At 44.0% G+C, this 25,769-nt stretch overlaps 1 protein-coding gene across 3 annotated transcripts in view; it reads right to left on the bottom strand.

Annotated features, from left to right (window-relative positions):
• Positions 1-4,314: 4,314 nt before the first annotated feature.
• Positions 4,315-25,769, bottom strand: part of ADGRF5 (adhesion G protein-coupled receptor F5) — a 47,567-nt gene continuing 26,112 nt past the window's right edge. For 2 of the 3 annotated variants that reach the window (XM_005239187.3, XM_055810831.1), the window contains exons 7-22: positions 25,273-25,400; positions 24,740-24,798; positions 23,938-24,080; positions 23,005-23,214; positions 21,496-21,729; positions 20,053-20,217; positions 19,701-19,916; positions 19,217-19,438; positions 17,829-17,981; positions 16,394-16,590; positions 15,243-15,422; positions 12,452-13,822; positions 11,454-11,495; positions 11,293-11,352; positions 6,406-6,490; positions 4,315-5,300 (exon numbers count right to left, since the gene is read on the bottom strand). In XM_005239187.3, the coding sequence (XP_005239244.2) occupies positions 5,221-5,300; positions 6,406-6,490; positions 11,293-11,352; positions 11,454-11,495; positions 12,452-13,822; positions 15,243-15,422; positions 16,394-16,590; positions 17,829-17,981; positions 19,217-19,438; positions 19,701-19,916; positions 20,053-20,217; positions 21,496-21,729; positions 23,005-23,214; positions 23,938-24,080; positions 24,740-24,798; positions 25,273-25,400 (3,545 nt within the window). In that variant the 3' untranslated portion in view covers positions 4,315-5,220. Of the gene's footprint in view, positions 5,301-6,405; positions 6,491-6,512; positions 8,605-11,292; positions 11,353-11,453; positions 11,496-12,451; positions 13,823-15,242; positions 15,423-16,393; positions 16,591-17,828; positions 17,982-19,216; positions 19,439-19,700; positions 19,917-20,052; positions 20,218-21,495; positions 21,730-23,004; positions 23,215-23,937; positions 24,081-24,739; positions 24,799-25,272; positions 25,401-25,769 lie in introns of those variants that run through there. The other variant, XM_055810832.1, reaches the window with a different exon arrangement.

Below are 25,769 nucleotides of genomic sequence, written 5' to 3'. Positions count from 1 at the left end.
GGACACTCATTTTCTGAAAAGAACTGTGTTTCCAGTTGTCTTTTGCTTAACTTGCACTGCTGGCATGAGAAGTGGGAATTCTGCTGTGGGATGACAAATCCCTTTCTCTCTAACCTCTGCCCACCATTCTTAGTGCCAAACATCATCCTGTGCCCCCAGCCTGTACGGGTGGTGGAGCTGGGTTACAGACCTGCAGCCCTGGCATGGGTTTGGAGCTCTGCTGCCTTGCTTGCTTTACCCACCTATGTTACCTCCCAGCATGGAACTGGAAGAAACAGTAGTCCAAGGTAATGAAGACCAGAGTCCTGGATCATTAAGGAAGGCAGACACCACATCCTCTTAGCTTCTGCAAAATACCCATGTAACCTACAGAAGATGCTTTGAAGCCCCCAGGTGTTGTCAGCATTGCTTGTGTCTCTTGGCTACAGGGAAGAGATGTGAAAGGCACAGCTCAGACTGCCTGAGCAGAGAAGCGAGTGTGTCCCTTAGGAAGAGCTGTCACAGGAGTTATCCTCAAGCAAGGTGCCTGTCCTCTCTTGTGGGTTTGCTAACCAGCAAGAGCATCATTCAGGGGTGTGAAGCTGTCTCCTACATTTATTCAGCCAGGACAGAACAGGATCTGCAGCCCTGGCTCCATGGAGTAAAAGGGTAGAAAAGACTTCCACAGTGATTGCTGGGGCATTTCAGACTCCATCTAAATGACTTGGGTGCTTGCAGACAACCCCACATATCTCTGCCCCCCAACTCCACCACCAGATCTTCTGCTGGTGTAAGAAATGGAGCCTCTTTCTAACCCTTCAGAGCATCACAGCGGGCTGGCTCTGGGTTGGTTGTTCCCTCATCCAAGGCTGGGACTGGAACTGGACATTTTTGCTAACAAGACACCTCATGGCTGGCTGCTGCAGTGTAGAGGAATGAAGCCGGGTTAATTAGCATTGATAATATACAGCTGTGGGCTGGCTTCAGGGGTGGGGGATTGGCCGATGTAGATAAGGTGCAGCTGTGGCTGGTTCTGTTAAGTGGTTGAGAGCCAATGAAGAGAGAGCAGATAAGGGGGAAGAAGAGAGAGGAAGAAGCAAGAGAAGAGAGAGCACATGCCCTGGGTGAGGAGGGACAAGGAGAAGACAGCAGAGGAACTGTATGAAGAGTATGTTGGTATGAGATGGTAAAAAGACCTTGTTGCAGCTTGATAGTTTGGAGAGCGCTGCAACACTACAGAGTCACTGCTACGCAGGGGCTCTCTCCGCAGGGCTGGCTGGCCATGACTGCTGCAGGGAGGGCTGTGGACAGGCTCCCCCTTTGCTACCCTGGCTCACCTGGCCTTGGGAGCAACATAGGCTAAGTGACTTGGGTGACACTTGCAGCAGTGCTTGGACTGCGGGCAACTTCTCCTGGAAGCATCACTTTGAGTGATTGCTCCTGCCAGGCAGCCAGTGGAAACAATCCTGTAAGCTCTCATTTGGCTCGGGTGCTGCTTTATTTACCACCTGAGAAAAGCTGTGGTAGGGGGACTGTCCCCCAGGAAGGGTGCCAGCCTGCAGCACAGAGGATGATGCCATGGCACCTGTGCAACCCACACCCTCTTTTCAAGGGGCTGACAGTTGGGCAGAGATGCCCAGATCACACAATGCTGGGGCACTTCCCTGTTAGAAAGCCAGGGTAAAGCTCAGAACGCTGCCGACAGGCACTCAGCCTGCGGGCAGGGCATGGTGCCTGAGGAAGGTGGTAGGCGAGCGGGGGCTGTTGGTGTGGGTGCAAGGTCCTCCCAGCCCAATGAAACCCCCCCCCCCCCCCCCCCAAAAAATCTGACGTGCTGAGACATGCACTGTTTGTTATTCCGCAATGAGAGTGGAAAAAGGGAGGAGTGATCCAAGAAGTGGCTGTGGGATGATTAGAACTACTTATCCCAAGGAAAACACTAAAAAGAACTTGAGTGTGAGTTAGAAGAAATTATCCTAGATTTTGCATAGATCGCATCGTATGCCTTGCACTGGCTTTCTAAGAGGAAAGTACTAAGAAAATGACATGGTCAGTGTGTGACTCCTGGCCAGCCCCATGTCTGCTCAGTGGTGTTGGATCCTGGTAGCTTTTGAGGACCAAAAGCCTCAGAGAAGTCTCATTGTGAGCCCACAAGTTTGATGGTTGGAAGAGCTTGTTAGAGCTGCCACCAAGGGAGGGATGGGCAGAACATGACCATCCCAGCCCCTGGCAAGCCCCAGCCAGACCTTCATCACCTCTGTGGCTCTGTTCTCCTTGCAGCACATCCAGCTCCCTACCAGCTGATGGCATCAAGGTGGGTGAGAGAGAGGCTACATCAGGTGAAAGTACTGTGTGTATGGGGGAGAGGTTTAGGGAGCTGATGTCGGAGGCAGAGATATGTGAAGACTGGGTGTGTAAGAAAGACCATGGAAACCCTGCTGACTGGAAACAGAAGAGGGTTGGAGGGTACAGGACACAAGCTGGTAAGAAATTAATCTCGTTTCTTCTGCTCATGGGATTAACAAATCCACTCGAGGTCACACGTACCACAGGGTGACATGCAGCTGGACATACCTGACATACACTTGTGGGGCGGGTGAGGGGGCCACAACTATTTACTTTTGCCTAACTTGACCTTTCTAAAGTGCAGCTGTTTCTTGAACATGTTTCCTGGGACAGGGCAAGAAGTAAACAGGCTGGCCAGAGTGCTGAGCTGTGAAAACATCAGAGATCAGAGCATAGCTGGCTTCAGGGTCCAAAGAAAAGGTAACAGAACCTCACACGTGTAAACCCCGGTTCTGGAGCACATGAATGTTCACTGATCACTGTAACGTGGATAAAATGGTCCTGGGCTCTTTGCGCTGTTCTTATTGGAGGTTCCAAAAGTCTTCAAAGAGTAAGGAGTGAAATCTGGGCTCGAAGCACCTGTAAGAGTTGTTCAGCAACTTTTTACAATCCAACATCTCTAAGCAGTGAGTGTGGGAGAAGGCAGGTCTGTGCTTCAGAGTCCTGTACGTCACAATCCCTTCCTTTGCTATTTTTCCTGTGGTGGAATAAATCAGAGGAAGGTGCCAAGGCACCTTCTTTGCCACCCACTGCTAGAAAAGGTAAGGGAGAGATCCCACCCTTTCCAGCAATTAGGTGGACTTGGTAGGTTTGTGTTGCAAAGTGCTTCAACTTAGTGCCTTGCAGTTAAGCAGGGAAAGGTACGTGAGTGTCATGACGTCGGGAAACAAGCCCTGTGACAGCCCTGACTTCAGGGAGCTGGGTGAACGGAGGGATGTGGGTTTTGATCAGGACAAAGGGAAAGATTGGGCCAGCTAATCAAAAAGAGCCAGTTGTCCAAATTGCCAGACTCCTGAGGGGAGCAAGAAGTTAGTGAGCCCACTGGCTGCCTTGCCTGTGCAAAAGACCTGGTTCTTGCTGCTGAGATTGGGTGGGAGGCATATGGTGTGGTTGCTGCCATGTGTTTCCCCTTCCTCCACTGAGCACTCCCACTTTTTCTTCTCTCCCCTTCTATCTTGATCCATATATAAATACAGGTGAAGCTTTGTCCCCAAGTTTTTAAGACTGACCCGGTTGATTTCTTAGCTGCTTCTCTCTCGTGAATTGTCATGGCTTTTGTAACACTGGCAAGGACCTTGCCTTTGAAAGTCCACCCAAAGCTGGCTGTTCAGTGCCCAACAGCTGGGCATCACATCCTGACTTCTCATACTTCTCATTCACATACAGCTGAGACCCGGGTTTAGCTGAACTGGGAGGTGTGGTGAAACCTCAGGGATGACATGCCTGCAAAGGTAAGGTGTGGTAGGGCTGTGCTGTCTACAGGGACTCGTACTTTACAGTTTAGGTAAAGCCTGTTCTATCTCAGTGGGAGTGGATGTTTCTGCAGCAAGTCAATATTGCACAAGCTATTTCCAGAGTGAGTTAGACCAAATGCCTGTCCAAAGGCAAATTCTGGTCAGAATAGTGTGCAAAGGTCTGATTTTCAAACTTCCATTGGCCATGCAGTTCAAATTGATTGTGGGTTTTCAAATATATCTTAATCTCTAACTGTGTTCTAGTATTGTATCCCACCCTGGTTCAGCCCAAAGTTCCAGAAACAGGTTCACCACTGGTAAACACAGAGGCCTGATTCCCCACCTGACAGCAGTGTTTGATATTGGCTTCTAATCTAAACCTTTGTGATTCCATCTATCATATTTTACATGAAGTTTTGTAACATTCCTGTGCGCTATAAAGACTTTGCAGGCTCTCTCATAGCCCTCTGCTTAAGGCCGGAGTCCTGCCTTTGAAGGTGTACAGGTGTGGAAATAACGGATTCCACAAACGTAGTATTAGAGAAATAATTTATATAAAACCTTTCATCCTGCCTGGCACATGGTGGTTTATATTCACTGCAGAATTGACTCACTGAGCCCTTCGAGTGTGATTCTCCTCTGAGAGGAGACCCAAACATACAGACTTTGCACAAGAGTTCCTTGCATACTTAACACTACTATGCATTAAATAAATGCAGTCCCCTCTGTAGCAGACAACCTTCTGTGTCTTACCACATTACATATCAAGGGAAGGACAATTATAGTTAAGGACATAAAGTTTCCTTTTCTTCAAAAAAAGTGCCACATGGAACTTTCAGTACATTCTGTCCGAGAGAAGACCACGCAGGAATCATCACGGTCTTCGTTTTATCTAAGTCAAAAGTGAAGATCTGAAATGGAGCTTCTTAGTTGTGAATCTTTGGTTCCCAAAAGTCCTAAATAGAAAGTGGAGAGCACTATACCCTACGGCCTTTCCAGACTCTAATAGGAGGGCAGGAGAGAAGCTATGAGGTACTTGTGTATCTACACAGGCCTTTGGAATCTTTCAGAGAGTTAATAGGGGAAATATTACAACCACTGGACGAGAGCTGTGTATAGCACGGTAATTCATGGCTCAGTACTGCATAGTGCTAAGCACCCACTTCAAGGCTGAGAATTCTTCACTCCCAATGTCTTTTCCGGCACTTGAAGGCCTTCAAATCCTTGTCATCCCTTCTGGGATTGGCAGCCCCTGTAAAATTCTCAAAGCTTCCCTGCCTTACACATTGACCAGAAATGATTATTCCAGAAGAATGCACCAAGGCACAGTTTGGTCAAAACAAAGCAGTCTGCTTCTTGATGATTCACAGATACTTCTTGTGCGTGTCTTGGAAAAGGCAGAGGTCCTTTCAGAGTTATGTGATTTAGCATTTACAGTGCCTCAGTTAAGCAAAGAATACGCCTTGGAAGTGTTTTCAGAGGAAGAGGTGGATGGCTCTGAAGAAGATACTCTGTATTTTCCTGCAAAACAAAGTATAGTGGTTAGACATAAAGACAGATAGCTTAGGGCATGTTGGCACTGCAAAGTAAGGACAGTTAGACCTGTCTTGATGATCCAGGTGGCTTTGACACTAGCTGAACTAGAGCAATACCAGCAACTACAAAGGTCAATGTGTTTGGTGACAAGATGTCAGCCTGAACTGATGATCGTGCTATAGGGTAGTAGTTTACTCACACAAATAGAGGGATTTAGTGCTCCTCCTTGAGCGTGGGGACACATCTAGAACACACAATCCTGAGAGGAATCCCAGCTCCCTCCCTCTCACGACCACAAGGCTCTAAGCTGAGACCCAGGTGCACAGAGCCCAAGAGCAGAGTGTGGAAGTGAATGCTGATAATACGGGAGTTTCAGGTGGCAGCAGCGTGGGAGGCAGTTGTGGGCAAGTCTCGTTCTTCTGGTGGGAGGCTTCTGTACCTGGCTAGTGTACTCATGTAAACTTACCGTAGCAGATCCAGAAACCTGCTTCTTGTTCCATTGCCTGACTAATAAACAGACTCTTAAAAAGCAAAAGCAGTTGCTTGCCTACATTAAACTCCTTCATATCCCACTTTGACCAAATTTTACTATCTTCTCTAAGCAATGGTTGGATGCAAAGATTAGACATTTAGGAATGAAAATACTCATATTTCAGTAATGCTTCTTGCAAAATAAAGTCATAACTGAAATGGTGATGTCCATAAAATAACAGCCAGAGAACCTTTGAAGAGATACAGCTCTAAGGTGGTGAAGAGTTCATGAACAGTAAGTGAACTGAGGAGCGCTATGTCATTATATCATTAAACTCAAAACAAAGCTCAGTTAGTGGGTTTTATAACTGGTGAAACACGCCACCATCCAATACTTTAGTTTTAGTGTTAGACGATTATGCTGCTAGCATTATGCTACAATTATGAGCAATTACAGTAGCAATACCAATGACTTATTACAGTTCCTTTGTATTAGAAGATTAAATACCATTGATGGATGGATGGATAGACAAATAGATCAATAGACAGACAGACCCTGAGAGTGAGAACACAAGCAAAACCTTGTTTGCTTTGGTAGGAGATGTCTACTGTCACATACCTGTTTTCCCACATAAGTTGTTAAAGGTTCTTGAAAGCGGATAGCTCATAGCAAGCATCGGTGTCACCAGGATCAGGGATGATGACTGTAAGAAAGAAAATCGCTTTTTGTCAAAAGCCTAGAACTGTCTTTGTAGCCACATGGAGGGGGGAAAAAAAGGTTACAATAAAATGGTGTTCAGTGGTACGAGAAGGCAATGCAGTGAGGGACAAGTTAGATGTTGGTGAGGCATCAAGTTGACCCATTTGCATGTTTATGATGGTGATGAAGGAAGATCAACTTTAAAAGAAGCTACAGGACAGAAATAGCCCGTCTCTAATGGTTGGCCAGGAAAGATGGCTTAGGCTCTGGAGTCTGTTGCATTAGGCATCACAGAGTTCTGGTCCCTTATCTGAGGGAGTATGAGGTAGTATTTAGGTAGCCAGAAAAGCTAAGATTTATATGTTTGGGGATGGTCCTTGAAGGCCGATAGCCTGAGATAATCAAAAGCAAATTTGACTTGACACACTAGAGGGCATCAGAACACAGCTCTGCAGTCCAGGCTGCTGCTGAAATGAAGTTTCTTTTTCTCTTCTGGAGTGGTTTGAGAATTTAATGAGATTCCTCCAAAAGATGCTTTTAGAAGTGGTATGGAGAGCACATCTTTTTCTGTTCAGTCCCTCTCCGTTCATTAAGTTGTACTATGGCTGGGGAAATGAGGCAGTTTTTTGCATTGTCACCTACACCATAAGGTGGTAGTGGAAGAAGGTAAAATAATCACATCTAAAAAGTTTGCTCAAAGACTTTGATGTTACTTTATTTAGTCCTTATCAGCAGAACTGCCAAGGAAATATGCCAGTTCCCACTGCCTGGGGTAGCTTCCACAGTGTCAACTAGAGTTGGAAGTGTCTGGCACAGGAGATTTTGTCTGAAAAGCAATTCAGAATTGGGATCCAAGACTTCACAACTTGTTCTCTCCACTTTATTCTGCTGGATGTGTCCATTGTATGATAGCTGTATCGGTTATTCCTGCCTTCCTCCCAGTTTCCTGGAGAAAAGGAGTTTTTCACAAAGTCAGAATAGCACGACATCTAGCAGATATAATTTTCAAGCCAGAAAGAAGGCAAGGTGTTTTAAAAATTTATTAGGAAGTGTTCCCAGACCTGGGTTCCCAGGTGTAATCCTCCTGCTGAAAACACTGGAATGCTTGGAGTACCAGTTTAAAAAATCCAGGTGGACGACTCTAGGGATCCTAAATGAAGAACCATGAAGCAGAAACCACATCTTTACCGTCTCCTTCTGACACAAGATCTGAATGTGACAGATGATTGGGGCACTTAAAACTTACAGCACTGCTCTGCCTGGCTAATTGCAAGCTGCTGCCTCCCGGCTGTCGGCGGGTTGCTGGAGGGGACATGCAGGGAGGTCACTGCTGGGTCCAGTGCTGGTTTAACATCTTCATTAATGTTGTAGATGATGGGAAAAACGCACCCTCAGCAAGTCTGCAGATACTACAAAACTGCAAGGAGTGGCTGATAGATCAGATGAGCCTGCTGTCATACAGAGGGACCTCAACAGGCTGGAGAAGTGGGATGATGGGAGGGATCTTATGAAGTTTGGCAAAGGGAAATGCCAAGTCCTGTCCCAGAGGAGGAACAATCCCACACGGCAGGGCATGCTGGGGGTCATGGGACTGGAACGGAGTAAAGACAGAGCCAGGCTTTGCTCCTTGGTGCCCAGTAAAAGGACAAGAGGCAGTGGGAGTGAGAACAGAGCCAGGCTTTAATTGTTTGTGCCCAGTGAAAGGACAAGAGGTGCTGGGAACAAACAGAAATACAGGAAATCCTGCTTAAGAAACTTTTTCACTGTGAGGGTGGTCAAATGCAGGAAAAGCCTGCACAGACACACTGTGGAGTCTCCATCCTTGGATCTACTCAAAACCCAACTGAACATGCCTCTGAGTTCTAGCTGACCATGCTCTGAGTTGTGGGGGCTGGTACTAGGTGATCTCTGGAGGTATTTTCCAACTTCAGCAATTCTGTGATGTTTGTGGAAGCTGGAGTGATTTGAGCCAGTGCTGCTCCTCTGAGCTGACAGTTCAGCCCCAATGGACTCCTTAATTCTTTTGATGTTATGTGCCCATCGGTCTTAAGCATGCTGGTTTTTAAGTCTGCTTCCCAGTTCTTTAGCAATACCTGTACAGGTTCTTCTGAATAAACCCTGTTTGGACACCAATATAAAATTAAGCTCTATTGACATATCAGAATGATGCTAACATTTCTCACAATTTATATTTTTCCATTCCAAGTGCAGGTGGTTAGATTCTGATGCCTTCAATCCCTTACCCATCCTGGTATGGCTTCTTTGGTAAGGGGTTATAAATGCAGAATTGCAAGCTGAAACAAGCACTTCTGTCTTGAAATACACAGACTTATCCAACCTCATGCAGCCATCCCAGAAACAGGTATTTGATCCCTGTTGGCTGAAAATTTTCTGTATTCTGTGCCTGGGAACGTGGTCCCCCTTGTGCAGAAGCAGAGGTGAGCACCCCTGTGGCATCAGCGAGAAGAGGACAACGACCTACTCTGCAGCTACAACTTGTCTTCGGCCACCACAGTTCCTTGTGAGGTGAATGTCAGCCCATACCCTCAGCTCCTGGCCCTCTCCTAGGGCTGTAACACACGTCCTGGGTCACTGAGGCTCTGAGCCCGCTGTGTGCTTGGCCTCCTGCATTCTGCTTTAGGGCTTTCTCAAGCCTCATTGGAAGACCACGTAGTTCTGAGAGGTTTGCTCCTCTGTTTGAGACACCGTTCCCCCAGCCTCTCCAATGAGTGCTGGTTGCTTAATGCCATAAGCAGATCTGCGCTTGGTTGGATCCCAGGATCCTCCAGCCCAGCTGCTTCTTACTCAGTGTGGGCCACGGCAGAGGCCCTAGGGAAGAGTTTTACAAAAGCGAGGTAAGCTTGTAGCAGCATCCCTGCAGAATGTCCTTTCCACTTGTGGCGGTCAGACGTACAGGGACTCCTGGAGGCAAAGGCAAGACCCTGGTGTTTAACAGCCCTTCACGGCCTGTTCAGCTTCCGCAACATGAAGTAAACTCTAAGGGAACCTGGGAGAGCATCCAACATCCATAACATCCAGGAGCAAGGAGGTCTACATCTCCTTTGCTTGTTTTGGATCTGCCACTCATCAGGGTAAGGTCTGCTCCTTCCTGATCAAACGGGATGGCACACTTGCTCCGTGGCCTTGTAGCAGCACACACCACTTTTACATTCCCCATCAGCTGTCTAGGCTGAAGAGTCCTATGTCATCTAGCAGAGCAGTCCTCCCACCTCTTTGGGACTTGTTCTGCTCTGCGTCCTTCCAACTGGCCTGTATCTTTTTTTGAGCATAATTAAGCTCGGTTGTCCCCATGTCAGCATTTTCCTGTGGCTTAAATAGGTCTGCCTCCCTTTAGGTATTGTGGATGAAAGGTCTATGGTGCCATGAGGTCTGTGGAGGTGAAGGACCTGTGGAGGGAGGAACTAGGAGCTGCTGAAGATTAGAGGGAGTGAAGGGAGTGGATATGTGGCTGGCACAGAACATCTAGCTCCATGGCTACCCGGTAGCTTATAGCAGCTGAGCCATGGTTCACCTCTTTCAAACAGCCACTGAGCTTTTTTTTCCAGAGTCTTAATCTCTGGAGCACAAATTGAAATGGAAGAAATTAAATTTAATCATAAGAAAAAGCTTTTTGTTTGTTTGGTTGGTTTAGTTTTGTTTCTTTGTTTGTTTTTGGTTTTAGTTATGCTGACGGTGGCAAAACACCACAGCTTTTTGTTCAAAGAGTTAGCAGATTTTCCAGCTTTAGAGGTAGTGAAAACCTGATGGGGAAAATGTCCTAAGTTAATTTACCTTGCTTTGAGGAGTGTATTTGGACTAGATCTAAACATGTTCTTTCCAGCCTTAACCGTTTGATGATTCTGTGACCTCTCTGTTCAGCCACAACACTACCTGTGTTTCTGTGCTAATTGTATTCCTCAGCAGCCATTTTCCTCAGGCACTTTACAATCTTTAATTTTTCTTTTAAAGATGGTAGTGGGACTGGTTTCCCCCTTTAAAGCCAATGCCTATCCTCAGCAGAGGCATCTCCAGATGCCCATGCAAGCTGTGCTTCAAGGCAGGGAGGAGTGCAAGAGTTATTGGGTCAGAGAAACTCTGCGGATGGAAGAGTTCCAGGATCTTTCTTAAGGATCCAGTCCCTGTTTGCAACATTATTTCTTTATTTTTTTAGGCACTAAATGTTTTGTGTTAAATGCAGGAATTTGCTGGATATGGGACCCAAGTCTCTCCTCTTCTAGGAGTGTGTCCAGGCCACTTGGTTCCAGAAACATATTTATTTATGTTCTATCTTTTTCTCATTAAAATCTGAGTCTTTGCAACACATAGACACGATTTTAACAGAAGATTCATACTTTTCTGTCCTCAGGATAAATTGAAGGCTAACCTGTCGCCTGTCTCATGCAAGTTGTCTCAACCAAGCTGCAATATCTCCATCTTTTCCTGCTCATAGCTGAAGGGCTTCTTCCCCAGTAAGTTCTCTTTGCATTTCTCTTAGGTTGTGCATAAATAAGGGCCACTGAAATTTTCTGTTTTCTAACATAATGCTTCAGTTACATTTTGTGGGTTATTTCTTGTCAAATTCAGAGCAAATGTCCACTAGTCTCCTTGGTTTTTACCAATTATAGGTGAAATAATGAACTTCGGAAAAGGGGAGATATTCATATCTATGTTGTTAGTGTCTTCAATTTCTCTGACTAGTTCTAATAAATAATTCAGAATATACAGTGCATTTGACTTAAAAGACACTTTGAGAATGTTAGACTATTCAGCAGTAACTAAAATACACTCTTAGGTCAATTTTCTAACCTTTGTTTGCTGTGAACTCCATTTGGACATTGAATTCCTCTTCAGCAGGGCTTCTTGTATCTATTTGTTAAAAAAAATAAAAATCATTCAGTAAATACAGTAATTATGTTCAAATTCAGACAGTATTTTCACATAATACAAGAAATAGTTTGAATCCTTACCTTCTTGTCCCAGAGGGTCCCAAACACCAAAATGAATAATCCCTAGGAGACAGATAATTACATGCAGTTTGATGACACCCACCTTTTAATTGCAGTACCTCATAACTCTCAAACATAGTCCATATTGACTATTTAAACTCTGAACTCTTTGAAAGAGGGCATTTTCCTAACTGTGTTTCACATAACGGAGTGCCGATGTAGTACGAGTTCTTTTAGCCTGGCTTATTCAGACTGTGTGCATATCTGGTCTACAGAAGTGACACAGATAGTTTGCTAGCGCTAAACATTTGGAAGAAGGGACTTTTGTGCATGGAAGATACGCCCTGCCTATGCTCCCCAGGTAAGCTAGCAGGTTCACAGTACGAAAGGCAGTTGAGTTTGGTCTGAAGCACACAATTCTGATGCTATCCTTAAAACACAGTGTAGACATGACTATTGTGTCCTTAAGAAATCCTGTTGTATCGGGATCCTACTGGCCACCTAAATATGTGGTTGTAAAAATCATACTGACTGAAAACTCCCAATAATGTGTATTTTGGTCAGTTCCTCTTTTTATTATTACTACTACTCAGCTGTTCTTGGTGACTTCCATGTTGTTTATACTCCCTTGTTACTTGAACCCACAAGAGCATAGTATGATGCCTCCAGATGCACTGGAAATCAGACCAGGCGTGCTGAAGCTTGGCCACCTGAACATAACAGGGCTATTTTCCTGATCTTCAGGAATGAACCTCTTCCCAAAGCTACTGGCAAATTTGGAAGTTATCTTCATGTCAGCTTTATATATAAGACATATCTGTTAAGGGAGCTGAGAATATGAAATACTGCTGAATTCCTGGAATGGTTTCCCAAAGAGCTCGTTGGGAATAAGGATGTCTAAAGGCAAATCTGAGCTTTCCCAAGTGGTTTTTATTCCCCTCCAAGCACAGCCCTGCAGGAACATCACTACTTGTTAAACAGTCACAGAGGAAACAAACCCATACATATGTGTGACTCACCTGCAAAGCATTGAGCAGAGCAAAGAGGATGTGGAAAGCTTGATGGCTGTTTTTGATGACGGTGGCAAGGCCAAATCCCCAGGTGAGGCCTAACAGTGGTGTCAAGATGGCCACACTTTTGCCAATTTGAAACAAAGAGTTCCTCTCCTGCCTGTTTGACCTATCCCCGATAGTTGGTCTTAGGATTTTTATTATAACAACTGCAGTGATGAACAAATTTGTGGCCACAATGATCAGGGCAGGTATGACGAAGGCCAAGAGAGCTTTGCTCTCCTTCCAGTTGAGCCAGCAGACACCCTTTCTTATGTAATTGTTCCTTGGCAATGTGACAACAAGGGTGATGACTGCAATGAGAAAGGGGCACCCATAGCCCAGACAGAATGCCACTGCTTTCTGGGCGGTCTTACTTGTGTTGTGTAAGATGAAGACCAGTCTGTAGAAAAGAATGAGGCCCAGGCTGAGCATCCAGAAGAAGACACACAGGTAGAATAAATGGATGAAGAAGGTGGCCACAAAACAGATACCTCCGCTCATCCGTTGGTTTTGGTCATTGATGGAGGCAGTGACAACAAACCAAATGTCAGCAATCAGGAGTGATGTAGCTATGTTGAGTATACAGACGTGGCGCATGTAGGAGGTTGTGTTGTTTGTCACATATTTCCAGACTAAGGATTCAATTATAATGCAGGCCACCAAACTCAAGATTGAAATGGCCAGGCCAACGTAGGTAATATAATCTTCAAAGATTGCCTGGGAGTATTTATCAGGTGACATCAGAATGGAGAAGGATGTCAAGTGATTGCAGGAGCAAATGACATAATCTCCTCGCTCTGTGGTTGTGCAGCCACGAGTATCCCAGCCCCCCTTACGTTCGTTGAGTGTGAAGTTCCAAAAGACACACTGGGGCATCTTTAGAGATGTGTTTTTCTTTGCAAAGGTCATATTAATGTCAAACTTCTGGCTTCCGTTGCTGCTCATAATTGTTGTTATCAGTAAACCATTCACATACTCGGACCCATTCTGGGGCAAAATATGTCCAAGCTTTGAGTACACCACACTGACAACAGTTGAATTGTGTGTTAGAGCCCGAATTTCAGTTTCACTAATGAGCACATTAACTGTGAGGTTTTCTGTACTGCTGAAGTTCTTATTATAATCTGTGTTGGTATTTTCTGTGACAACTATACCTTGTAGCTGAAGGGTATTTGCAGAGACAGAAGGAATGGTATTATTAACTGGTTGGAGGCGCAGGGAAAAATTTTCTACTGACTGCAGTAACAAAGAACTGTTGAGTACGCTGTCTTTATTCAGGTCTTCCCAAGCTTCAGTTGCAGAATCAGCAACAACAAAGTCCACTGTGGAGAGAAAATTCTGAAACAGCAAGAACAGAATAATGCTGTTACTGAAATCCCCTACAAATCGTTGTTGTTTCTGGTGGCGATTTTCCTGTGGTCCTAGAACTGACTTTTGAAAAAGCCCAGAATTTTCTTATTTTGCTCAATCTATATGAAACATTCAGTTGTTAACCCTCTGCATTCTCTATTTTCAAGTTAAGGTTTCGAACAGTGGAGCTGTGGGGATTTTTTTTTACATATTACTTAGCCTTTTCTTGTTTTGGTTTCCAGCCTTCTTCCTCTTCTTTTCCAGCCTTTGTACTATCTTTGATATTTCAGATGTTTTGCACTTTTCTGCTCAGAAGACCAGTGGTTTTCCTCTGTACCTCACAATCAAGGTTTCCAAGTATTTCTAAAATGTGTTTTGTTATTCATTTGTTGTAACACCCAATTGATTTTCCTTGCTTGATCCCCTTGATCTTATTCCTATTTTGACCCTTTTTTCTATTCCTGCTTCTACTCATAGAATCACAGAATGGTTTTGATATTTAAAGATCATCTGGTCCAATGCCCTTGCTATAGGCATGGACTTCCAAACTGGTCTTGAACACTTCCAGGGATGGGGCATCCGTAAGTTCTCTGGGCAACCTGTGCCAGTGTCTCACCACCTTCACAGTGAAGAATTTCTTCCTAATATCTAATCTAAACCTAATATCTAATCTAAACCTACCTGCTTTCACTTTTAAACCATTACCTCTAGTCATGTCACTACACATCCTGGTAAAAAGTCTTTCTCTGCCTTTCTATAGGCCCCTGTAAGTACTGAAGAGCCACAACAAGGTCTCCCTGGAGCTTTCTCTTCTCCAGACTGGACAACACCAACCCTGTCAGCCTTTCCTCATAGGAGAGGCGTTCCAGCCCTCTGACCGTTCTTGTGGTCCTCCCTGGGACATGCTCAAGCAGGTTCATGGCTTTCTTGTACTGGGGACCCCAGAGCTGGACGCAGTGCTGCAGGTGGTGTCACACAAGAGCAGAGTAGAAGGGAAGAATCACCTCCCTTGACCTGCTGGCCTTGCTTCTTGTTATGCAGCCCAGGAGATGATTGGCTTTCTGAGCTGGAAGCGCACTTTACTGGCTCATGTCCAATTTTTCATCTACTGTTCCTTGTCCTTTCCTCCTTCTTAGAATGCTAGAGACATTTATGGGTCCCTAGAACATTTCTAGTTGCTAAGCAGACAGCAGCTTCTCTTTCCTGCATAGGCTGCTCACCTTCATAATTTTTATTTTTCATAAACTCTTTTTCCTGTAATTTCATTTTTGCTGTCATTTAATCTCATTCCCTTAACACTTTCCTGTTCCTGACCCTAATTAACTGTGAAGCTTCTTCAGGGAGAATGTCATCCCCTATGACAAAAGGGCCTTGATAAGTGTAGGTAAGACTTAAAATAAAACCTTACGAGAATAGTGAGCATCTTTGCATCTGCTGGGATGGAGGAGACTATATCCAGGATGGTAATGATTGCACCTAGGTCTGCAGGAGAACTTTTTGTTTTGTTTTGCTGCTCTCTTGTCTTTTTATTAAGTTCTGCAAGGTAGTTAGGTAGGTTTGCTTTTGCCTCAGGACTGTTGATCAAGGCCTGCAACAGAAGATAACAGTACATCATGTGTGCAATTTGCCTGGAGTTTGATCCTCCATCATCATAGCTACCCCACGCCAGTAAAGAAAACAGAGTCAGGGTCATTCTAGACATGCCGGAAGTGTTCAGCCCTCTGATCCTCCACGACAGGGTATCCTAACTGCCTGTTGAGAGTGGTCTCTCATCAAGTGCTAACTTGCAGACTGTTCCTGGAAATTTTGGGGGAGAAAATAGTTGGCCTGGGCCCAAACATATAAGGGAACAATCTAGCAAGTTAAAGAAATACGAAATAGAGTAGCTGTCCCTCTGCCTGGGACCTTGCTGTGCCTAATTTACTAAAACAAACATAGTAAGTATTTGCTGAAAGAAAGATAATTGTTCTCATATAACCTCACTGAGAGAAGGGTGGTTCTGGATGGTTTGTAGAAGTGAAGAGCACTATGACAGGATACCTAAGCTGAAAACCGAGGCTCAGCACCTGTCTGTGAGGGGTAGTGACTGAGGGGGCATCCTAAACAGGGCCTGGGTCTAAGGCTGGGCAGTGGCCCGCAGCTGTCCCTACTGCATCGTTGTTAGGTGCTCTGCAGCATACTCTGGGCTTGTGCCAACTGGTGTTCACCGAGGCAATGCCTAGGCATGGATCAGGGAACACTCCAGGCCAGCCAGTTCTCCTGCTGGATGCTGTAAATAAGGTCACCTTTTCTGGGAGAGCACGTTCATGGGTATGGATATTGGCCATGCAGGGCCACATACCCTCTGGGCCAGAGGAGGGGACCTCGCCTCTTTCACTTACTAGCATAGATATAGTCAAACATTCTTCACTTCTTTTAAAAGATAGTTTTAATTAAATATTTGATTTTTAATGCTGCATACATTTTAGATTATATTAAGCAAAGAACCACCCGGCAAAAATTTTTCCTCTCTCCTACCTGCCCCCCTGCCCTAGCCTCTAGAAAAGTCAGAAATATTACCTCAGCACTAGTTAGCAGGTTGTTTATTGCTTCAGACAGGCAGTTATTCCTTTCAAACTTCCAGACTTTGTTGATGCACTTGTAAACTTGATTGCCTCGGGTAAAAATATCTGGATTATCTACATCACAGCATGGCTTTTTTAATGTGGCCCCTTCTTTTCCAATGCCCAAGCTGTTTGAGCAGGAAACTTCCTTGTCTGTATTGAGAAAAAGACACAGAGGCAGAAAACTAAGAAGCAGGGAGATAATTTACCCCTCTCAAACCTGTGATTTCCTGAAGTTCAGAGGTCTTTAAATCAGTTAGGATTTTAGCTTGCTCTCTTCATTAATTCTGACCTTTCAGGGTGTATATGTCTTGCATTCCCAATTTTTTGGAAGCATGAAATTATAAAGGACATTTAATAAAGCCCCTTGGTTTTGAGTACCGAATCAAATCAACAAACCAATACCCAAAGTTTTAAGAATTGTCTATTAGATTACAGGGTGAGACAGCGGTGAAGCTGGATTATATTGACCACTATGTGAACAGTAATTCACACAAAGTTGACTATGCTAAGGGACTCAGTGCTGCTGGAGCACCAACAGGAAATTCATTAAGACCTGGCTAGTGAGGCCTCAACACCTTTTGATGAACAGTGGGTCTTGCTAACTGGCTTTGATTGGGTTAGCCATATCAGTAAGTATCTATTGATTAAAGTAAATAAAGCATCTGCAGATTTGTTGCCTAAAATGGTGAAATCTGGCCAGATACACCAATTTGACAGGTGTCACTACTATGGAAAAACCAAAATTTCTGCATTATGGGGCTTATTTCTTTCCAATTTAGAATAAGAAGCAGGAAGATACAAACTCTGGTCAGAACTAAACATCAAAACTGGATGTAGCAATGCTGAAATCTAATTCTAATTACTACCTGCAGCACTGACGGGTAGCCGGGCTTGCCCAGGTCTCTGCAACACCTCATGGAGGTCACCATTCTTGTGTTTGAAGTGGATATGCTCTCCCACAGGCTGATCTCCTGAGCTAGACTACTTCTTCCTGAGGCACCACAACCTGTTTTCTTTGCTAAACTGTTGGTGCATGCTGGGAGCTGCACGACTGCATTTCAACACAGGAGATGAAGCTCGGTGGTGCAGGCTGCACCAGAAGGAAGTAGGGGCAGAAGATGACTGAACTATAACTGCTAGGGAACATACTGGGGCCACTGTTAAATCCAGTGAAGACAAAACATCTTGTGTATTTTTTTTTTTTTAATTACAGCAAAATAGATATTTTCCTCTGTATTTCAAAGTTTCCCATGAAGAAGGAGACAAAAATTCTTGCTAACAAAACCTGCTCCTGTTAGGTGTCACCAATGATAAATTTGTGGCATCTGATTTAACAAAGATAGTGGGATTTCCTATTTAACAGCCTTAAATAGTAACTTTTTTCTTACCAGGTATCAGCTGCAGTCTTATATTTTCACTGTTGACTGTCTGTTTAATGCTGTTAGTAAACTTGCAATACACCGTGAGCTCTTTCTCCTTGTTGCATTCTGTTTCTGTGTAACTGTACATGTAGCACAACAAATTTCCTTTTCTCTTTTTCCCTGTGTGGAAGGATTAGGACAGATTAGCTAGCAGACAGTAGAAAGCTTCTGCAAAATTTTCATTTCTGTGAGTCCTAGAGGAAAAAAAAAAACAACTTCCATTGCAGAAAAACTTCACTTCTGTATGCTGATCCCCATGTCTTATCCCCCCCCACACGCACCCCTACCCCTTAATGAATCTTCTGGCAGCTGCTGCATGATCATTAACTTTTCAATTACTAGTATATGAGCAAAAACTGCCCAAATCTTCTCTTCCTGTGTAGGAACAAAAATTAACTTTAGAAACCACTTTGGAGAATACTCTTCCTGCTTCTGCTTCTACCATAGGTGTTTCCTTTAGACTAGGATGATTTTTTTTCCCTTCTTATATAGTACTTTTGAACTCAGGATTTGCACAGCACTGCCATTGCTTTTTAGTATGCCAGTACCGGAGGGTCCCTAACTGCAATCTCTTCCAAAAAGACCTTGGCATTTTTCTTAGCAACTGAAGGACCCCTCACTCTCCACCTGCTTTACACTTCAGCCTGTTGGTTTTGCATTCCTACAGGTTTTCTAAGTTAGTTTAGGTGGATCTTCTTTGCTTTTTTTTTTTTTTTTTTTCCAAATTAACTGTTTTGTAAGTCACTTGAAAACTTCCAGTATATAAAAACACATCAGGGAAGCTGCAGAATTGCCTTGAATTTGAAGACGTACAAGTTTAGGCTTTTGTGCTGTTAAAGATATGTTACCTGTATCCTTGAAGAAAATAGAATAGGTTTTTTTTTTAACTGCATTCTTAATCTGTTATTCTACATGTTTCATGACCTAGTAGATCTTCTTAAGTAATGTTTCCTTGCTACTCAGTTCAAAAAAGTCGCAGAGTGGAATTTAAAAGCGAATAAATGGACTTCAGCAATTTTTAATCTGAACAACGGTGAAGATGTTCACTTCTCACTGCCTGGCAAGGCAAACCAAACATTGAATTTAGCTGTTATGTATTTATCACTACAGCAGTGACTTCACTTGCTCTTCTATTAATCTCAGCCATGCTTCCCAAGAATGGCAACCATGTTAAAAAAAGTTAATTTCCTTTTTTTCTCCCCCCCCCCCCCCCCCCCCAGGAGTCCTTCTGTGCTGTCGTAATAGCAGTAAGTATGAATTGTTTACACAGACCTAACTGGAAAAAAAAACCAAACCAGGGACTGGGTTGCGACACGTAGTGCAGCTAATGATTCTGCAAGTTCATTGTTTCTTACCAACTTGAAATTCCTTTTGTTGAACCACGAATGTAACAGTGTAATAATCTTCCATGGTGTTAGCACTTATGCAGCACTGGAGATCTTGTTGCACTTTGCACTGTATAGATGCTTCAATGGGGTCTATCAGGATGTTCTGCTTCAAAGGCAAGGGAATAACCTTGATTGTCACATTGGCAGAACTCTCCAAGTACTTCTGGGAGAATGTGCAGATGTAGGTGCCTGAAAGAAGTGACAGAAAAAACATGCCTCAGTCAACAGAAGTGCTCCTCAGCTTTTGCATGGTCAGGAGTCCTCATACTGAACAAGTACAGTGCTGTTGGCAGCGTCATGTCTTGATGTCCTCCAGTAGTTATAATGTTAACTCTCTTTTTTATTTACTGTGACCAGGCTTCACAGTGATTTGCAGGGCTAGGGATGCTGTAAATGATTTGGTGCAGAAATTTCATTGCCTTTGTAGCCAATGCAAAACATGTTCACTCACCGCTCCAGTCCTGTGTGGCGTTCTTCACTTCGAGCACAGATGTTGCTGGGAATTTTGTATTTTTGATGCATGTATCACAGTCTACTGTTTTCATCTTGCTTCCAGACCAGATTTTCCAACTGATACTTTCATAATTGGTCACATCACTTTCACACGTCAGATTGAATTTATATCCCTCAGAAACTGATGAGATGCTTGAAGATATCGTTACATGGGCTGAGACAACACAAGGTAAATGTCACATTATGGAGAGTCGCTCGTCATAACCATTTGCTTGCGAATGGCACGTGCCACAGAGGCCACCTACGTGCTAGAATTGCTGATGGTCTGTTACATGCCACCTGACCCTTACCTGCCCGGAGGTACGTCACTCTGATGTTTTGACTATGCCAGGCACCGTGTCCGGTGTGCAGCTCACACGTGTATGTCATCACCGTACCTGACTGCTCGGGTGGGCATAGCGATTCATTGATAATGAGCTTGTATTCAGTGCAGTTGCCACTGAAACTGGAGACTCCTGGAAAGAAATAAACATTTCTTGAAGGGCTATGGATGTCCAAAAATACCTGGGCTCTGGAAATCATAAGCAAACACTCTAGCTAAGGAAAACCTTGTGGGTTTGTATGTAACCTGTGACAACATGGCACTTTTAACTCATCATGGCTGAAGTTCATTCACACCTTTTGCTCTGGCAACACCCACAGTGGTTTTCCAAAGGTCTGAAGATGACTTTCAGCACAGTGCTGGGCACCTACCACCAAAACCACTCTGAGAGCAACAACATTGCTTGGATACCTCAGGATAAGCCAAAATGAAGATTATTCTGGTTCAGCCTAACCTCATTATCTGCAGTATTTAGGATGAGTAAGATAAGTAAACCAGGAGTAAGTACTGCAGATTTTAATATCGTATTTTGAAATAAAAATTTGGAGGTACTTGACAGACACTCAACTTTAACTGGCTTAGCTCTAGACCCCATGAAAGCTGTCCCATGCTGCAGCTGAAGGTGCATCTGGCATGAGAGCAGAGCTCCTGGGGAACAGCCTGGCCACAGGGAGTGGAGGGCAAAACAGCTCATTACAGGAGGCCAGGATCACCCCTCTCTCTGCAAGCACTGCTGTACACAGTACCTGTTCTCTGTGGAAATGGCTGTGCACAGGAGCTCTGAAGGTTTTCTCTCATCCTGCTGTCCTGCTTTCTGCTAAATTTCATTTATGAAAAATGGTTGTAAATGTTATTAACAAATGGTTAATCCATACCTATAAAATATTGAGGGAAATAGGCTGTTTATGACTATGGTCCTTAGACATTTGTGAGCCTTTCTGTTGATGTTGTTTTGTTACTCCTTGTAACATGTCTATTTGGTGCTTTACTAACTCTTTTTACTCATAAGTAAAGCCTCATGGGACGCCACTGACTTAACTGGCATGTGATGTATCACAGCTACAGGAGCAGAGGGAAACTGTGCGCTCACTATTTAGCTGTGCTGCAGCTGTTTCAAAGTGTAGCACCTATGTCCCTTGGTAGCCAAGTCTCAGTATGTGGTACACAGAAGCCTTTCATACCCCAAGGGTTATTCTAGAGGTAGTAGGAGAGACTGATGCACTCATCCCTACTCTCAAAACCAGACAATGCAGAAATAAGCTTTCTGGAAAAAGTCGGTGTGATGCTGGTCCAGGTGGCTGTTTCCATCCAGGATGGCACAGTTTTAAGCATCAGTGTCTGCACAGTGCATGGAGACACCCAGAATCCCACTGGCCCCTGCACAAGTGAAAGAATCTTTTGTTAATCTTACCTGTAATGTTGATTGCTCCGTTTACTTTCCAGTCACCAGTAAGTGATGGTAAGTGTCTGTCAATACAACAGGACAGCAGAGGACTGTTCGTCTGCATTTCAGGACTGTTGCATATAACAGTGATGTCGTTAAAGTTTGAAGTGACATTTAGCGGAGAGACTGCTATTGTCTTTGTGGCCTTGTATATTAGCGTGTAAAATGGATCGCTGTTTCTGAAAGTGCACCTATAGGAACCTGTAAAGCATAGGCAATATCTTAGCATTGAGAACATACTTTGCTGTTTTTACCTCTGCATTTGGAGTCAGGAGCTGGGAGCTATTTCCACACCTAGTTTTCACATCTCCTTGCTCTACAGCGGCTCTGCTACTTGCTGATCAAAATGTACCCTGAGGTCACCTGCAGTATGCTTTCTGCAGACTCCTGGTGCCAAATGTATACAGGTTAGGCAGCTTCAGTGTTGATGGGTACTTGAGCAGAGACTAGGTCTCTGGGACTGAAATGCTTAAAGTTTGGCTGAGTTGGTGTTTTGGGGATCTGCATATTGCCTATAGTCCATCTGACAGCAATGTGTCGTAGTAAGAATGTAGACTGGCTGTGCAAAATGGTGAGAGACAGGTACCCAGGGTGGGCTCCCCAAAGGCTGGCACTCTGTAGGCACAGATGCTGCTCAGAAGGTGTTGCCAGAGACAGCAGAGTAGTAATCAGCCACTTTCTCAGGCACTTGGCCCTTGGATGCAGCCAGGCTTCCTTTAAGAAAGTGGCAATCAGAGCTCCAAACTTCCTTCTTACTTTAGGTATGTGGGTTCCCCTTCCCCATGGGGATACCCAAGTGAGTAAACCGCTTATATGGGAGTGGAGGCACCACTGCCATAAGGTCCAGGACATCCTTAGCCCAAAGAAGTTTGGACACACAACTCCTACCTCGCATATGTGTGCCCAAATACCTGGTCACAGGCTACTCTTTTTGAAGTTGAATGTAAAATTCATGATCCAAAGAGAAGAACTGAGGGGGAGCTTGAGTCAAAGCTCTGATAATACATGATAATTACCCTGATAACTCCTCCCAGCAAAAATGCCACCGATTTACCTGTTTCTGATTTTCAAAAAGCCCTAAACATGAACACATGAAAAACTGTAGCTCCAACCTCTGATTAATCAGGTTACGTTTGCAAAGAGGGCAAGGGCCATCAAGGATGAATTCAACCACAACCTCGAGTTACCACACCAAAAGTGTGGGAAGGCTTCACAGCCATGCAGTCACCAGTCTCCTGTCATGTGGCAGTGAAGCCTGGCACTGAGAATACCCAGGGCTGTGTAGTCATTTCAGTCAGCTCACATCTTACTGGCGATGCCTGTCAGTACATAGTTCACCCACCGGAAAATTATGAGGGACAGCGTATTTTTCACATTTACTCTAGAAAAATGCAGTCACAGCATTCCTCTTTGCTTTTTATTGACTTAGCCACACTAGAGATTTACTCCTGCTGTTTTAATGATAGAAAATCATACCAGAATCCTTCCTTGTAATATTGCTAATTTTAAGAATTGACTTCGAGTTTCTTGAAACTTTTCTCTCCGTTGAATACCGGGAGCTGGTTGAGATGATCTGATCAAAGTGATACCAGGTCACGTTCTCAGATGCTGAATTTGCCTCACAAATTAGTCTTACTGTATCTCCTTCAAAAAAGTCTGCAGGGGTCACAGTGAAGATTGTCTGATCTGGGAAGACAAAGAGCAACATTCTGCATTATTGTCATTCAGCTCACGCCTGTATGGTGTCTTTCATCTCCTGGGAAGCCTAGGTGCTTCACAACTAATACGCACCCAGTATCAGTTGCAGGGGACTACCTCTGATTCAAGCTATGCAATTTTCCCTCAACATATTCTTTGTCAGCCAAAGATCCCAGAAGGTTTTCTGCAGAGAGCCAGAAATATTATCCCCACCATTACCTTCTAAGTAGATAAAATGGGAGGAGAAGCAACCAGGTCAAAGTAATCCTCTGAGAAAGACAGACCAGTGCTCAGCGCACAGAGAGTACAGCTTCTCTGAGGCACTTGATCAGGCAACTGCATTGTAGCACATTATCCCACAGCAGCATGGAAAATGTGCCAAGGAAGCCAGGGGGAACCTGTTCTCATGTAAACTGCAAGAGGTTTTTGTTTCAAGATGTGGGAAGTGCTGGCAGCCTGATACGCTAAGAGCTATCTCAGTTCTGGAGGTGAACATCAGGGTAGGATTTTGTATTCTGTGGGAGGTACTGTACGCATGGTCGTCTCATGTAAGTCCTAAGCTTTGGTGGCACAGGATGAAATGAAAAGCCAGAGAAATAAATGGGTTTTGAAGGTCCCATACCAAATAATCAACAGTATAAGGCAGCTACATGGTTCAGGCTAGAAATACTAAGGGGTGAAGGAAAAGTATTGAGAGTGCTTTAAACTTACTAATTATTTCTGTTGTGAAGGTAGCTTCGTCTAGGTGGTACCTTGTATCTAGAAACTGTGGTACAATTTTGTTTGAATTTGCTATCTGTTCGAAGCTTGCTGCTCCTGCTTTTACTTCGTAGTTCACCAAAATGCTTCCAGGCCTAAACAGATACAAGAATAAGAGAAGCACCAGAATTTAATATCCTTGTGTATCAGTGGTTTTCTGTGTTGTGGTGACCCACCTTGCATGGCTAGGAAGGCTTCACAGGGCTCACCTGTGAAAGCTCCTGTTGTGACTCAAGACTTGCTCTGGCATACAAGAAGGTTGTGCTACAGCTCTTCCCAAAGTAAGGACACCTTTATGTGACATCTCCATCTGCTGTTTATTTCTAGTTAACTTCCCTTAGAAAACCTAAAATACAGCTGCATTTAAATATATGTGGACTTAAGTGATGTGTCTTTTGTTGAGATCCAATGTTATATCCAGAGTCAAAGTCCACTAATTCATCTTCCCGATGAGCTAGGAAACGACGTTAGGTTTACTCACATTCTTTTGCCCTTTTGGGTGGTTCCCAAAGAGGAACCAGATAGAGAATTATTATGTTCCTTGGACTTCTGCACAACAGTGAATTTTACCCACAGTCCTATTTCCATGCTAATAGCTGGGCTTTCCTGTACAGCTATTATACTGTTACTCAGTATGTACATACTGGGTGTGGGCTCTAGCCAGAGTGAATGTAGTGTTTGCTGACCGGGGTCTCCTGGAGACCAGACAGAAAGATTTGTGTCTCCCAGGACAAAAATGAAATTGTTTACTTACCTGAAACCAGTTACTGTTGCTGATACAAAGCCTGGTAAACATCTGTAGCTAGCATTAAACTGTAAACAAAGACAGTACATGATGTAAGTTCTCTATGTATTACTCTAGCATGTTTAAACTAGGAAACACTCTGTTCAGCATTGATGTGAGTAAGGGTATGTAGCATTCCTGATGGAACAAGCCTGGTGCTCTCTCCACCATCATGGGATAAATTTGTGTTGACGGTTTCATTCTATGAGTGTTCATGTGGATTTAAGCTGGGACCAATAATGAGATTATTTTTTTTTCATGTTTTTGGTGCAACAGATTCCTAAACACTTCCCTGTCATCCAGTATATCAAAATGAATGGAAATATGGTCATTGGCTTTCAATGGAGATCAGCTTTGTCCCACTTGGTAGCTACCACCGCTGCATACTTCACAGCTCCCCACAGAGACAGTGGCAGTGCACCCTACTTCCCAGACACTTAGGATAAGCACCATATTTCTTAAAGGGCTTTCTACTTTCAGAGATGGAAAACTAAAGTCATTACCGCTTTTTCAAGGTCAGCTTTGTAGTTTTTGTATAATACAGAAGAAGAGTCCCTGAGATCATCACAAAAGTCTCTGTCGAGTCTGACGGACATATTCATTATGATGGGTTCTCCCATACCACATGAGCCTGTAAGGAAAATCATAAAAATAAGTATAAAAATAGTAAAAAACAATGCTTACAAAATGATCTGTTAGTTTTTTCCTCTAACTTAATCACAGAATCTAAGAATCATAGCATGACTTGTGTTGGAAGTGACCTTTAAAGATCATCTGGTCCAATGCCCCTTTTATGGGTATGGACTTCCAATCTGGCCTTGAACACTTCCAGGGATGGGGCATCCATAAGTTCTCTGGGCAACCTGTGCCAGTGTCTCACCACCCTCACAGTGAAGAATTTCTTCCTAATATCTAATCTAAACCTACCTGCTTTCACTTTTAAACCATTACCTCTAGTCATGTCACTACACATCCTGGTAAAAAGTCTTTCTCTGCCTTT

This window comes from Falco peregrinus, chromosome 7 (genome assembly GCF_023634155.1).
Source record: "Falco peregrinus isolate bFalPer1 chromosome 7, bFalPer1.pri, whole genome shotgun sequence".
Taxonomy (NCBI): domain Eukaryota; kingdom Metazoa; phylum Chordata; class Aves; order Falconiformes; family Falconidae; genus Falco; species Falco peregrinus.
Note: the sequence above shows the minus strand (reverse complement) of the source record. Positions and strands in the feature narration are given on the sequence as shown.